We start from the raw sequence: 13286 nt of genomic DNA, 5'->3' as shown, positions 1-13286 counted from the left end.
GGGTTTTATTTGTTCTTTTCCTTGCTCTTTAAGGCATGAGGGTAGGTTGCTCATTTGAGATTTTTCTTGCTTCTTGAGGTAGGCCTGTATTGCCATAAATTTCCCTCTTAGGCCTGCTTTTGCTGCATCTCAAAAATTTTGGACCATTGTGCTTTCATTTTCGCTTGTCTCCATGTATTTTTTTTCCTCTTTGATTTCTTGGTTGACCCATTCATTGTTTAGTAGCATGTATTAGTTCTTCCCAGATTTTTTTCTTGTTGACTTCTAGTTTCATAATGTCAGAAAAGATGCATGGAATGATTTTGATCTTACTGGCTTTGTTGAGACTTGTTTTGTGGTCTAACGTGATCTATTCTGGAGAATGTTGCACGTGCACTTGAAAAGAATGTATATTCTGTTGTTGTAAGATGGAATGTTCTGAATATATCTGTCAGATTACTCTGGTCCGGTGTGTCATTCAAAGCCACTGTTTCCTTGTTGATATTCTGTTTGTATGATCTGCCCATTGATGTAAGTGGGTTAATCACTATTAATTACTTCCTTTATGTTTGTTATTGTGTATTTGGGTGCTCCCATCTTGGGTGATACAGTGTCCTTTATCTCTTTTCACAGTCTTTGTTTAAAAGTCTGTTTTGTTCCACGTGAATATTGCTACCCGGGCTTTCTTTTCACACCATTTGCATGATGAACTTTTCTCTACCCCTTCACTTTCAATCTTCATGTGTCTTTAGGTCTGAAATGAGTCTCTTGGAGGCTCAGCATACAGCTTGGTCATGTTTTCTTATCCATCATGCCATCACACCTTGTCTTTTGATTGGAGTGTTTAGTCCATTTACATTTAAGTAATTGTTGATGGGTGTGTATGTATTGCCATTTTGTTACTTGTTTTATGATTTTTCTCCATTCCTTCTTTCTCTTGCTCTCTTCTCTCATGATTAATTGGCTTTCTTTAATGAGATACTTGGATTCCTCTTGATTTTTTGTGTATCTATTAGTGGTTTGTGATTTGTGGATACTGTTTGGTTTGTATGTGACATCCTCTGCACATAGCAGTGTGTATGAGGTTGACGGTCACTGAAGTTTGAACTCACTCCCTACTCCTCTGCTCCCCACGTTTTAGGTATACGGTGTCATACTTTACATCCTTCTATTTTGTGGGTTAGTTGACCAACTTTTATAGGTATTTATATTTTTACTGGTTTTGTACTTTATTCTGACTTCTTGCTTACATGTATAAAGACCCTGTTTCCAACTAAGGTCACACGTAGGCGTAGGGAGGAATGGAGACAAATCCTTGAGGAGGATGCAACTCAGGCTGGCACAGAAGGGAAAGATAATGGAACAGAGGACAGGATGCACACCTAAGCAGGGAGGGGACGTCTGGGAGCAGGACGGGTATTGGGGTGCAGAGTTTGACAATGTTGCAGGGCTGAGGCCCAGCCTAGAGCTGAGAGTGGGAGGGACTGCCTGTGAGGCTTCTCTCCAAGTGAAGCTGTTCTCAGGGCTGAGCCTCTTGGCCATCACACACTTCCCCTGGGGTGTGTCGAGCCTCATAATCTACAACCGTGTTTCCTTTCTTAACCAGGAAACTACTTTGCCTCGCACTTTTTCATGGGAGGCGAGAAATTTGACACTCCCCACCCTGAAGGTTACCTCTTTGGAGAAAACATGGATCTGAATTTCCTGGGCAATCGTCCAGTACAGGTGGGTCCAGGTGGGTCTTGCTGGGGCTAGGGTTGTGGGGTGGCGGCAGTGAGGTGCCTTCCCTCCGCTGTCCATAGCCAGCTTTGAGGACAAGCAGACACTGAGTCCCAGACAGAGCTGCTGGCAGGACATGTGCATGTGTGTACAGGGACATGTCCTGGCACTTCCCCCAGAGAGGCAGGATGGCTGCAGGTGTCACTGGAGACAGGGCTGCTGCTGCAGAACCCAGTGCATCCAGGCTATGGGCTTATGGAAGTTTATGGATTTGATCCCAGGCCTCTTGGATGACTTTATTTAAAAAGAAAAAACAAAATCCATGTTCTGTAGAACAATGGGCAAGAGTTATGACCCAAAGGAGACCTGCAGATGGCTAGTAAAACATTTTAACGTGTTTGCTTTCACTAGTCACGTCAGAGAAGTGCACGCTTACACACTGCTGTCCATTTGTTCAACACACATTTGGTACCTGCTGCGTGCCTAGGACTCTTCCAGGGGCTGAGGGTGGAGGACAGATCCCATCCCATTCTTTTTTTTTTTTTTTTTTTTTAATTTATGATAGTCACAGAGAGAGAGAGAGAGAGAGAGAGGCAGAGACACAGGCAGAGGGAGAAGCAGGCTCCATGCACTGGGAGCCCGACGTGGGACTCGATCCCGGGTCTCCAGGATCGCGCCCTGGGCCAAAGGCAGGCGCCAAACCGCTGCGCCACCCAGGGATCCCCTCCCATCCCATTCTTGCAGGGAGTGCCGACAATGAAGAAAAGAACATTTTGTGAATGGAGGCTAAAGAGCAGGGGTTGAGTGAGGGCCCATGGAGAGGGGGATGCTAAGCAAAGGATTGGGTTTTGTACTTCAAAATGATGGTCTCCATTGTGGGTGAGGGGCCAGCAGAAGGCCCTGTCTTTCAGGAGACGTGGGACTCTGTTCCCTAAGGCTGCTGAGTCCTGGGGAGTCCATGGACCTGGCAGGGGGTAGGGTGGACCAGTCTTTAGGCTGTTTTAGCAACAGAGCAGCTGGTTGACATGACATCTTGATCATTTAGTGGGTGGGAAGCAAGGAGCTAGGGCCTGGCGTGCTGCCCTCCCCAGCCTCCCGAGTCCCTGAGAGCAAGAAAGCAACCTCACCTTCCGTCTTTGAGGCCTCAGTTTGCATGCAGGGCCCGGCCCTAACAAACGTTCCATAAATCTGTTATTTTTCAAACTTTTACTTTGAGACCTTCGTAGACTCCCCTGAAGTGGTGAGAAGTGATACAGAGAGATCCCCTAGGCCCTCCCCTCTGTTTTCCCAGTGATACCATCTGATAAAGCTCCATCCAGGGCGCTATCACAGGCAGGAACGTTTCAGATGGCTCTAGGCCTGTGGTTTCCTTTGTGAGTGAGCACAAGGCCCGGGGAGTACAGAGCTGTGACTGTTGCTCTGATTATCCCCGTTTTCTATCCCTGCCACACCTTAGGGAGTCACCTGGCTTTTGCTTTGGGTTTTTCCCTCCTAGTTTCCGTACGTCACCCCCGCCCCGCATGAGCCTGTGAAGACACTTAGGAGCCTGGTGAACATCCGAAAAGACTCCCTGCGGCTTGTAAGGTAAGGCTTTGCCCCAGCCTGCTTAGGGCCCCTGATACCTGGGAGAGGGGGCAGTGGTGAGGGACCCCAGTCTCTGCTAATTTCGGGTGGAGAGCCAGAGGCCACAGGCAGCTCTCAAGTCTCAGAGTTGCTCCTAGCATGGGGTGTAGAGGGAGAAAGGGCCAGCAGGGCTCTGCTTGTAAAACTCCAGTTTTTGTTTTTGTGGTTTTTTTTTTTTTTTTTTTTTTTTTTTTTAAGATTTTATTTATTTAGGGCAGCCTGGGTGGCTCAGCGGTTTAGCACCGCATTCAGCCCAGGGCCTGATACTGGAGACCCGGGATCGAGTCCCACGTTGGGCTCCCTGCCTGGAGCCTGCTTCTCCTTCTGCCTGTGTCTCTGCCCCTCTCTCTCTCTCTCTTAAAAAAATCTTAAAAAAACAGATTTTATTTATTTGTTTGAGAGATGGTGAGAGAGAACATAAGGAGGAGAGGGAGAAGCAGGCTCCCCTCTGAGCAGGGCTCGACCAAAGGATCCTGGGATCATGACTTGAGCTGAGGGCAGACACTTAACCAACTGAGCCCCCAGGAGCCCCAAAACTCTGTTTTTTAAACCAGGGATTCTCAACTGGCAACTCTGCCCCCAGGGACACTGGTCCCAGTCTGCAGATGCTTTTAGGTGTCACAGCTAGGGGATTGGGTGCTGCTGGCCTATGGTGGGCAGAGACCAGGGATGCTGCTCAACACCCTTCAGCGCACAGGACGGCCCTGCTGCCAAGAATGATCCAGTCTCGAATGTCAGCAGCCTGAGAAACTGCTCTAACCTGGGAGGCTTGAGATGTCTGGGCTGTCTCTGGACCAGGAGGACTCCTCCCTGTCTGTGGGCGGGCAATGAGGGAAGGAGAGCTCTGCCGTGTTGGGCCTTATTGTCTACCAGGCAGTGGGCCTTACATTTCCAGGCAATCACCTCCAAGGGCCCCGGGTGCGGGGATGCGCATGCTGTGCCGGGTAGACACGTACAGGCATGGCCGGTGACCTGCTGCCTGTCCCTCTGCCTCCCTGATAGGTACAAAGATGGTGCCGACAGCCCCTCCGAGGACAGCGAGAAGCCCCGCGTCCTCTACAGCCTGGAGTTCACCTTTGATGCCGACGCCCGGGTGGCCATCACCATCTACTGCCAGGCAGTGGAGGAGTTCCTGAACGGGACGGCCGTGTGAGTCTCCGGGGCTGGGGGGCTGGGGCTGGCCCTGGCAGCCGTGCTTCTGCGCTTCTATTGTCTGTGTTGTGCGTTTGAGCTTCCGGATGCTTGATTTGCGACAAGCATCCTGCTGACCTCAAAAGTTTGAAATCCACAACCTCAGGACCACCAGAGACTCAGGCCAGCAGCAATGCGCCCACTCGGGTCCTGTTGGGGAGAGAGCCACCTGAGGGCCAAATTGGATCTGGGGTCCAAGCTCAGGCTTCGGGTGCTGGCCCTGGCCTGCTTGTACCTTAATTTCCTGAGCTGGGGTTGGGGGACTGAAGCGGCCCCCTAGGGATTCCTTTGAGGACTTTGCTGCTGCTACTGGAGGAGACTCAGAGGTGGGGCTTTGTGGGGAGCACTCCCTGCAGGAGGGAACACTTTGGTCTCCATGGGGCTCCCTGGGCTGGAGGCCTGGGCCCCTTAGGGGCTGCCCTTACCATCCCCCCACTACTCGCACCCTTCCAGGCAGCAATCAGAGGACAAAGTTCCTTTTCCTACACTTTCTTTTGTGAGGCTCCACACTAGCCCAAACGTTGGATTACTTTTGTTTTTTCAATGACGCAAGCCATTTACAAATGTGTCCTTACCATAAGCCAAGAGTTAGAAGATCCAGGAGTATCCAGGGGCCTGCCTCCCAGAGGTGAGGCGATACCCTGCTGGTGCTGTCACTGGTGTGGGTGCCCAGGTCCCTCCCCAACCCGCCCAGTGCCCTTTGGCTCTTTCCTTGTGACCCTGCCCTTTGTCCTCGGCCATGCTCACTTGCTCTGGCCCCTGACCAGGAGGTGGGAGGACACGTGTGGCAAGGCCACAGTGCCACAGCAGTTGGGGTAAAGTTTCTGTGGCCTCTGTCTCTAGTTTGGCTGCCGCAGGGGAGGGGTCCTGGCTTGTGGGGAAGGTCTGGGGCTGCCGCAGAGAGGGGCAGGGGACGGGCAGGCAGGCAGGTGCGGGCGAGCAGCCCACCCACCCCACACTCCCCCAGATTTTGTCTCTGTCACACTTGGGCTTGTAAGAGGTGCCCTATGCTTGAGAGGACACATGAGCAAAGGACATGGCTGTCCCTGGAGACTTTGTCTTGGATCCTTGGGGCGGGTGGTGGGAAGATGCTGTTCTGTCCCCTTCCTGAGACCTGGCAGGAGTGGCTGGGAGCCTGCTTCCTTTCTGAGTTTGCTGGAATTGAGTGGTTTGAGCACAGAAGTCACCAGAACAGAGAGAAGCAGGAAGGCTCTGGGTCCCAGAAGCCTGTGCCCAGGCCTGTTTGCCTTAGCCTGGAAATTCTATTTGTGCTTGAGCTGCAGGGCAGATGACCCTTCTGCCCCTTCCCTGATCCCCTCCCTACTACCTGACAAGTGAAAAAGGGGGCAGATCTGGGGTCCCAGAGAAAAAGCCCAGGTTTGCAGGGCAGCAGAGGCCTAGCCTTTGCCTTTACTGTAGGCTGAGGCCTGGATTCTCATGGGGAAGGAAGGGCCTCTGGCCTCTGGCAGGTGGAGGGGCCCTCTCTCTTTGTGCCTACAAGAGCACCCCCCACCCCCTTTCCCCCAGTCTCTCAGGCTCTCCAGAGTCTTTTGTCTAAGAGAAGCCCCGGGAATGGTGGGTGTGGAGTGGGTGGGGGGAGCTTTGTCAGGGTCATGTCCAATGGTCTCTCCAATGGTGAGAAGCCAGAGTTGCTCAGAATTGAAAATTCTCAAAGAGTGAACACTCTTTGACCCAGCTGTTCCTTTTCTGGGAATTTATCTTGGGAATGTGCTTGTATATGTGGCAAAGATGTATGTAGAACAGAGTCCTGGGAGCAGTATGTGGAATAGCAAGATGCTGGAGACTGGTGTTCACCAGTGGGGGGCCTGATGGAATCAGTTAGTGTAGCCCCACAGTGAAGCCCCTGCATGCACCTCTGCATGTGGCAGTTGGGACGACTTGCCCGTCAGCAGTGAGGGAGCAGGTGTGGGTGGCCTGCCGCTCGAATATTGGACAGCAGACTCCCGTGCATTCGGGCGTGGGTTGTGGCTGGTGCAGAGAAGCAGGCGGCAGGGAGCAGGCTTGAGGGTGAGTTTTGGGGGACACTGCACTTTGCGTACAGGTTTATTACACCGTGTTTGTTCAGAGCGGGAGGCGTAGCCAGATCTGGAAAGGCATTATGGGGCAGGGGTGGGCTCCAGAGGACTTGTAACCAGGCATGCCCGGGCAGGGCAGGTAGCGAGCAGAACAAGGCCCCCGAGGCCAGGGGTGGGCTCAGGGCCCTGCCCCGCCACGGGGCGGCTGGGTCTTGCAGGAAGAGATGGGAAGTGTGGGTCCCACATGTCCAATTTCTGCTCGGTCCCCAAGGACCAGTGCTGGCAGCCCCTGCATCAGAGGCCCCTGTGCTCGGGGTCGCCCCGAGGCCCTGGGCGCGGTGGCTGTTTGCTCTCGCAGAGTGTCAGCGCCTTTCTCCCGGCTGCCCCTCCAGGTACAGCCCCAGGAGCCCCGCTCTGCAGTCCGAGACTGTCCACTACAAGAGAGGGGTGAGCCAGCAGTTCTCTCTGCCCTCCTTCAAGATTGACTTCTCCGAGTGGAAGGATGACGAGGTAACCTTCTGCCAGGAACTCCTTTCCCGAATTCCCTTCCGCTTGTGGCCTGTCTGCTTGGACGAGCATCGGGGGTGGCTCGGTGGAGCCTGGACCGGAGAGCGGGGTCTGGGTCCCGTGGTAGCAGCAGTTATAGGCTCCTGGACCCGGCCTCGGGGCCCTGGTGGGGCCACGAGACTGCAGTGGGGCAGGATCCCTTCCAGCCTGTGGTTCCATCGCTGGGGATGGTAGTTATGTCACATGAAGGATGGTGATCGAAGCTTTGTCTGTAGTAGCAAAAGAAATGGAAACAACCTGTATGTCGCGATGAGGGGATTGCTTATTCCCTTGTGTTAGGGAACCACATACATATGTATATAAAGTGAGGCACCGTGGCTCATTTCTTTTTTTTTTTCAATCTTTTTTTATTTTTTATTTAATTTATTTATGATAGTCACACACACAGAGAGAGAGAAGCAGAGACGCAGGTAGAGGGAGAAGCAGGCTCCATGCACCGGGAGCCCGATGTGGGATTCGATCCTGGGTCTCCAGGATCACGCCCTGGGCCAAAGGCAGGCGCTAAACCGCTGCGCCACCCAGGGATCCCCCCCGTGGCTCATTTCTATAACGGGATGCCACACGGCCTTGGAGCCATGTGGTGAAAGCCATCTGTGTATACTGTGCAGACTGACGTGGAAAGCCCCTTCTGCGCTTGGAAGAGTTGATGCAGACAGACACTGTATTTCACGTATGCGATAAGAAAGATGGTGGACTGTGTTGGGAGGTGAAGTCCACGCCGCGGTGTTTGCTCTTGACCGTGTGTGTGCTTGCTTGTCAGGGTGCTTCGATGGCAAGCAGCAGAAGCTGCCTCTGTGTCACTTACGTCAGAAAGCCTTCTGAAAGAAGGATGGGGCCGTTAGAGTCACAGGAAAAGCTGAGCAGCCAGTCCCTGGGGACCCCTCGCCCCCAGTCCATTCCATGAGATGGTTCCATCCTTGTGTGTACACGCTCCCAGTTGGGATACCCAGCATGTGCATGTGGTCCTGCCCCCATCCTGGAATGGGGGAAAGGTGCTCTCCAAAGGAGGGGGCTGGGTGGGCAGAAGGGTTGAGCAGACAGATGGGTGCCCCCACCCTGTGGTCACTTGTGGGGAGGGTTGGGCTGAGGCTGCACTTCCGTTTGGTGACCTCTGTTCATAGTATAGTCCCTTGGCTGGCATTTTGCAAATTTGCAGATGTGCTGAATCAGGCCTGCAGTTTGGGTTCCCAACTCCCAGTGAGGTCAGTTGTCCTGGGGGCACACTTGGCTCCTCAGCCAGTCTGAAGTACCACACGGGGCATCCCCTGTCCTCCCGTAGAGCATCAGGAGCCTACATTCCAGCTTGTCAGCGTGTGGCACAGTGGGCATGGCAGGAGTGGTGGCAGGCGCAGAGGGAGTGGTAGGTGGCCACTCAGGCCTGTCTGGTATGGACTTATCCTGGGACTCCTTCCTCGTCTTTGCCTTCTCTGATTATCACCTCAGCTTGTGTGTTCTCAAAATCAGCTCACTTCGTCTTTTATGTTTTTTTTTTTTTAATGCAATAGAATACACGTAAAATTTAGCATTATGACATTTAGCATTGTCCTGAAAGCCTATCTCTGTAGTTCCAGAACATTTTTGTCACTCACAGCAGGAAATTCTGCACCCATTAAGAGATCACTCCCATTTTCCCTTCTGTTACATGTTTTTTTTTTTTTTTTTTTAATTAAAAAAAAACTTTTAGGACACCTTGATGGTTCAGTGGTTGAGCATCTGCCTTTAGCTCTGGGCGTGATCCCGGGGTCCTGGGATCGAGTCCTGCACTGGGCTATGCACAGGGAGCCTGCTTCTCCTTCTGCCTGTGTCTCTGTGTCTCTCATGAATAAATTTTTTAAATCTTAAATTTTTTTTTTTTTTTTTTTTTTTTTTTTTTTTTTTTTTTTAGAGAAGGAGAGAGAGTACGAGTAGGAGAGGGGTAGAAGGAGAGGGAGAGAGAATCCCAAGCAGAAACCCTGCTCAGTTTTCAACATGGAGCCTGACTCCGTGCTCCATCCCACGACCCTGAGATCATGACCTGAGCTGAAATCAGGAGTGGGTCACTCACCTGACTGCACTACCCAGGCACCCCTATTACGTGTATGTTTGTTTGTTTCTTTCCTTTCTTTTTTTTTTTTTAAAGTAAGCTCTAGTCGGGGCTTAACTCACGACCCTGAGATCAGGAATCACGTACTCTACCAACACAGACAGCCAGACACCCTGTTACATGTATTTTTAAATGGAAATTTTATCAGTTATACTGTAGTTGGGAAACTGCTAAGCCTTGCCATAGATAGAAGGTCCCGGAAGTTAAGCTTTCCGGAGAACGAGGTGTCATTCCATCCTCTAACGGTGTTGCTGCCTGCTAGAGGTGCTAAAGCGGACGTTGGCAGGTGTTAGAGGCCTGACAGACGTCAGGCACCAAACCCAGATTTTTCCTCACCCAGGGCTTCTCAGGCTCAGTGCTGTCGACCCTTGGTGCCCAGGCCATCTCCGTGGTGAGGGCTGTCCCATGCACTGTGGGATGTCGAGGACCCCTGGCCTCTACCTGCCAGGTGTCAGGAGCTTCCCCTCCCCCGTGTGACAACCAGGGACATTTCCAGACATAACTAGGTGTCCCCAGGCCAGCCACCCTTTAGCCATTTCCCCTGGACTTGCCTGTTTACACTTGATCTTAGCCAAAAGGCCGAGAAGTGATGGACTTGCCTATTTAAAGATCATAGTGGTAATGCCTGCTTGTGGTAAATGTGTAAACTATACAGAATTTGTGAGGCAAAACACCCCCCAGTTGAATCTCCTTCTCCAGAGGTACCGCTTCTGACAATGTAGAGTATATATTCCAGACTTTTTCCCCACATACATTTGTTTGTTGTAAAGATGTGGTCGTGCTGTACAAATATTATCCTGTAGTTATTTTAAGCATCTCACCAAGATAGAATTCCCATACTGCACAATTTACCATTTATTTATTTATTTTTATTTTTATTTTTATTTTTATTTTTATTTTTATTTTATTTTATTTTATTTTATTTTAATTTTATTTTATTTTATTTTATTTTATTTTATTTTATTTTATTTTATTTTATTTTATTTTATTTATTTTATTTTATTTTATTTTATTTTTTTACAATTTACCCTTTAAACTGCACAGTTTGGGGTTATTTACCAGATAGATGATCCCTGACTTAAGATGGTTCGACTTATGTGATTTTTCAACTTCAAGATGGTATAAAAGTGACAGGCACTCAGTAGAAACTGTACTTCGAATTTTGGAGCTGCCTCCTCTGCCGGGCTGGCGGTGCATGGCTTGGTTGGCCCCGCGGTCACGAGCGTCGGCGACTGGCAGACTGACCAGGGCTGTCTCTCCTGCCATTCTGTTTTTCCCTCTCAGTACGGTGTCCAGTACATTCCATGAGTTGCTCAGCGCTCTTTTACGGAATAGGCTTTGTGTGAGGTGATTTTGCCCAGCTGCAGGCTGCTGTAAGTGTTCTGAGCATGTGCCTTAAATGCATTTTCTACATATGATGTTTTTAACTTACAAGGGGTTTCTCAAGATGTAACCTTATTGTAAGTTGAAGAAGATCTGTGTTCAGACTTGTGCAGCCATCACCACCACTGAACTCCAGGGCATTTTTATCACCCCCAGAAGAACTGCTGTGCCCATCAGCAGGCACTCCCCAGCCCTCCCTGGATCCAGCCCCTGGCCGCCGCTCATCTCCTTTATCGCCCTACTTTGGATTTGCCTGTTCTGGATGTTTCATAGCAACAGGGTTGTACAGTATGTGGCCTTTTGTGGTTGGCTTCTGTCACTGAGCACCGTTTCTTCATCTGTGTTGTAGCAGGTGCTGGTACTTTGTTCCATTTTGTGTCTCATAATAGTCCATTGTGTGGTTGGACCACGTTTTGTGTATGTTTCTCAGTGGGATGGGCATTCAGGTTGTCTCCAGCTTTGGGTGGTTACAAATAGCACTGTACAAATTTTTGTCTACAAATTTTTGCGTGGATGTATGTTTTCATTTCTTTTGGCTGTGATTTGCTTTTTAATTTAATTAACTTATGTTTTTTTAAGATTTTATTTATTTATTTATGATAGAGAGGGAGGCAGAGACATAGGCAGAGGGAGAAGCAGGCTCCATGCAGGGAGCCCGACGTGGGACTCGATCCAGGGACTCCAGGATCACGCCCTGGGTGCTTAAACCGCTGAGCTACCCAGGCTGCCCTAATTAACTTATTTTTTAAAATTATTTATTTTAGAGTGGGGCAGGAGCAGACTGGGAGGGAGAAGGAGAAAAGCAGACTCCCTGCTGAGCCCTCAGGACCCTGAGATCACAACCTGAGCTGAAATCATGCGTCAGCCACTTAACTAACTGAGCTACCCACCCCCCCACTTTAATTTTTTTTTTTTTAAGATTTTATTTATTCACGAGAGAGAGAGAGAGAGAGAGAGAGAGAGAGAGAGAGAGAGGTGAAGGGTGACAGCTCCTTGGGTGGAGGCTTGGTGTGCCTGGACGTTCCAGGGCAGTGCAGAGCCTGGGCCCTGGTGCCCAGGGAGGCTGGGGTCATTTCCCTTCTTGTCTGTCATGGTCTTCTGGCCTCAAACTGGGCCAGCCAGGGCTGATCTTCTCTCAGGCTTTGCTGAGTCAGTTGAAGGAATACGGAGGGTAGGACGCTGCCCTGGGCTCCCTGGACGTGGTCACTGAGCTGTTAGTGAGAGGTGCGAGTGAGTCTGCTGCCGCAGAGCCTTCAAATGGCATGTGTCAGGACTTTTGGTTGACAGAAAAAAACACATCTCAATATGACTTAGAAAGGAAAACCAGGAATTTATTGGCATAGATTCTGAAAAAGCCAGATTGATGCCTTGGGCTTTCCTCCTGAGGCCCAAGTCGTCAGGACAGAGTCGCTCCATCTCTGCTGGCCTCAGGCTGGCGCTCTGCAGACCTCGGGGTGCGAGGTAGTCTTGGCCTGGGTCCCCTGGGTCTGTCCTAGGCTGCGTACTCTCCTCTCTCGCCCTGGCTCCCAGTTGAGGCAGGTGCACGCTGTCCTCTGGCCAGACCACACGGATTCAGGTAGGACTGAGGTCGCTCCCAAATTTTTCCCCAAGGAAAGTTGGGGTGCTGCCACCTGAAGAGGGTTCCTGGATGCTAGACATTAGCCATCTGCACCTTTGCTCAGACTTGGTAAGAGCAGTCTCGAGATTAGAAGCACCAAGAGTGTCTGGGGCAGTAGCATGGCCTTTCCCAGGAGCGGGGAGCACATAGGCGGGCAAGGCCTGGAGGTGACCCTGGCCCGTTGCTCTCTCTCCATGAAGCATTGGGCAAGTTGTGCCACCTCTGTGGGCCTTGGTTTCCCATCTGCCCACTGGAGGTAGAAACAGTCCCTCTCTGTAGGGTGGCGGCAGGTGCATGAGGTCAGGTGTGCAGAGTGCTCACTGAACACGGTCTGTCTGTTGTGAGCCCCGTGTGCCAGCAGGACAGGAGAGGAGGGCTGGGGTCACTGCCTGCTGGTGGAGCCACCGCGCATGCCTCCTCAGACCGGTGTCTATTATCCAAGCACCAGCAAAACACCGACCGGCAGCTGGTGCTGAGGCTGCACTCAGGGTGCAAGGGAGGAAGAAAATGCAAGTCACTTGTGGCTTCTCAGGGCACTCCGTTGTGCCCTCCACCCCCCAGCAGCAGTGGGGGTTGTGGTCCAGCAACTGGCCAGCAACTGGCCAGAAGTGCAGGTGTGGGGTGGGCTCTGTGCACACAGCTCTGCTCCCCGTCAGGCTCTTACCTGAACCCTCCCTTTCCTGGGCTGAATTACAGCACTCATAAGGGCAGTGCCTGCACATCCCCCAGTGTTGACATTATCAGGATAACTTTAGGGCAGTAGTGGCAAGATGGCCCCCCGTGCCCCAACTTAGGGTGGGGAGGGCAGAAACAGGCTCACAGAGGGGCCCCTGTCCCCTGGGTAGCTGTGGATGACCGTATCTCCTGTCTCAGGTGGTCACTTCTCCCACGCCCCACGGGTCACCCCAGAACAAGGCAGGAGTGCAGTGAGGGACCCCTCCCTCTTCAGAGTCTGGATTTCTGTAGTATAGCCCTCTACCCTGAGGCTGCAGCAAGCATGAGGCCTGGCAGAGGCCTGGGGGGCCCAAACACGTCGTCCGCCTCCCTGCATGCAGAGTCCTGCGTTCCTGGGAATCCATGTCTTGTG

The 13286-nt window shown here is 51.5% G+C and overlaps 1 protein-coding gene across 4 annotated transcripts in view; it reads left to right on the top strand.

The window, feature by feature from the left end:
- Positions 1–13286, top strand: part of MGRN1 (mahogunin ring finger 1) — a 59687-nt gene that overhangs the window by 25440 nt on the left and 20961 nt on the right. For all 4 annotated transcript variants that reach the window (XM_072751401.1, XM_072751398.1, XM_072751400.1 and 1 more), the window contains exons 2-5: positions 1586–1704; positions 3194–3282; positions 4324–4470; positions 6941–7058. In XM_072751401.1, coding sequence (XP_072607502.1) covers positions 1586–1704; positions 3194–3282; positions 4324–4470; positions 6941–7058 — 473 coding nt within the window. The remainder of the gene's footprint in view (positions 1–1585; positions 1705–3193; positions 3283–4323; positions 4471–6940; positions 7059–13286) is intronic.

The sequence above is a fragment of the Vulpes vulpes genome, chromosome 3, assembly GCF_048418805.1.
Source record: "Vulpes vulpes isolate BD-2025 chromosome 3, VulVul3, whole genome shotgun sequence".
Lineage (NCBI taxonomy): Eukaryota > Metazoa > Chordata > Mammalia > Carnivora > Canidae > Vulpes > Vulpes vulpes.
This window is presented reverse-complemented; position numbering and strand designations above follow the sequence as displayed.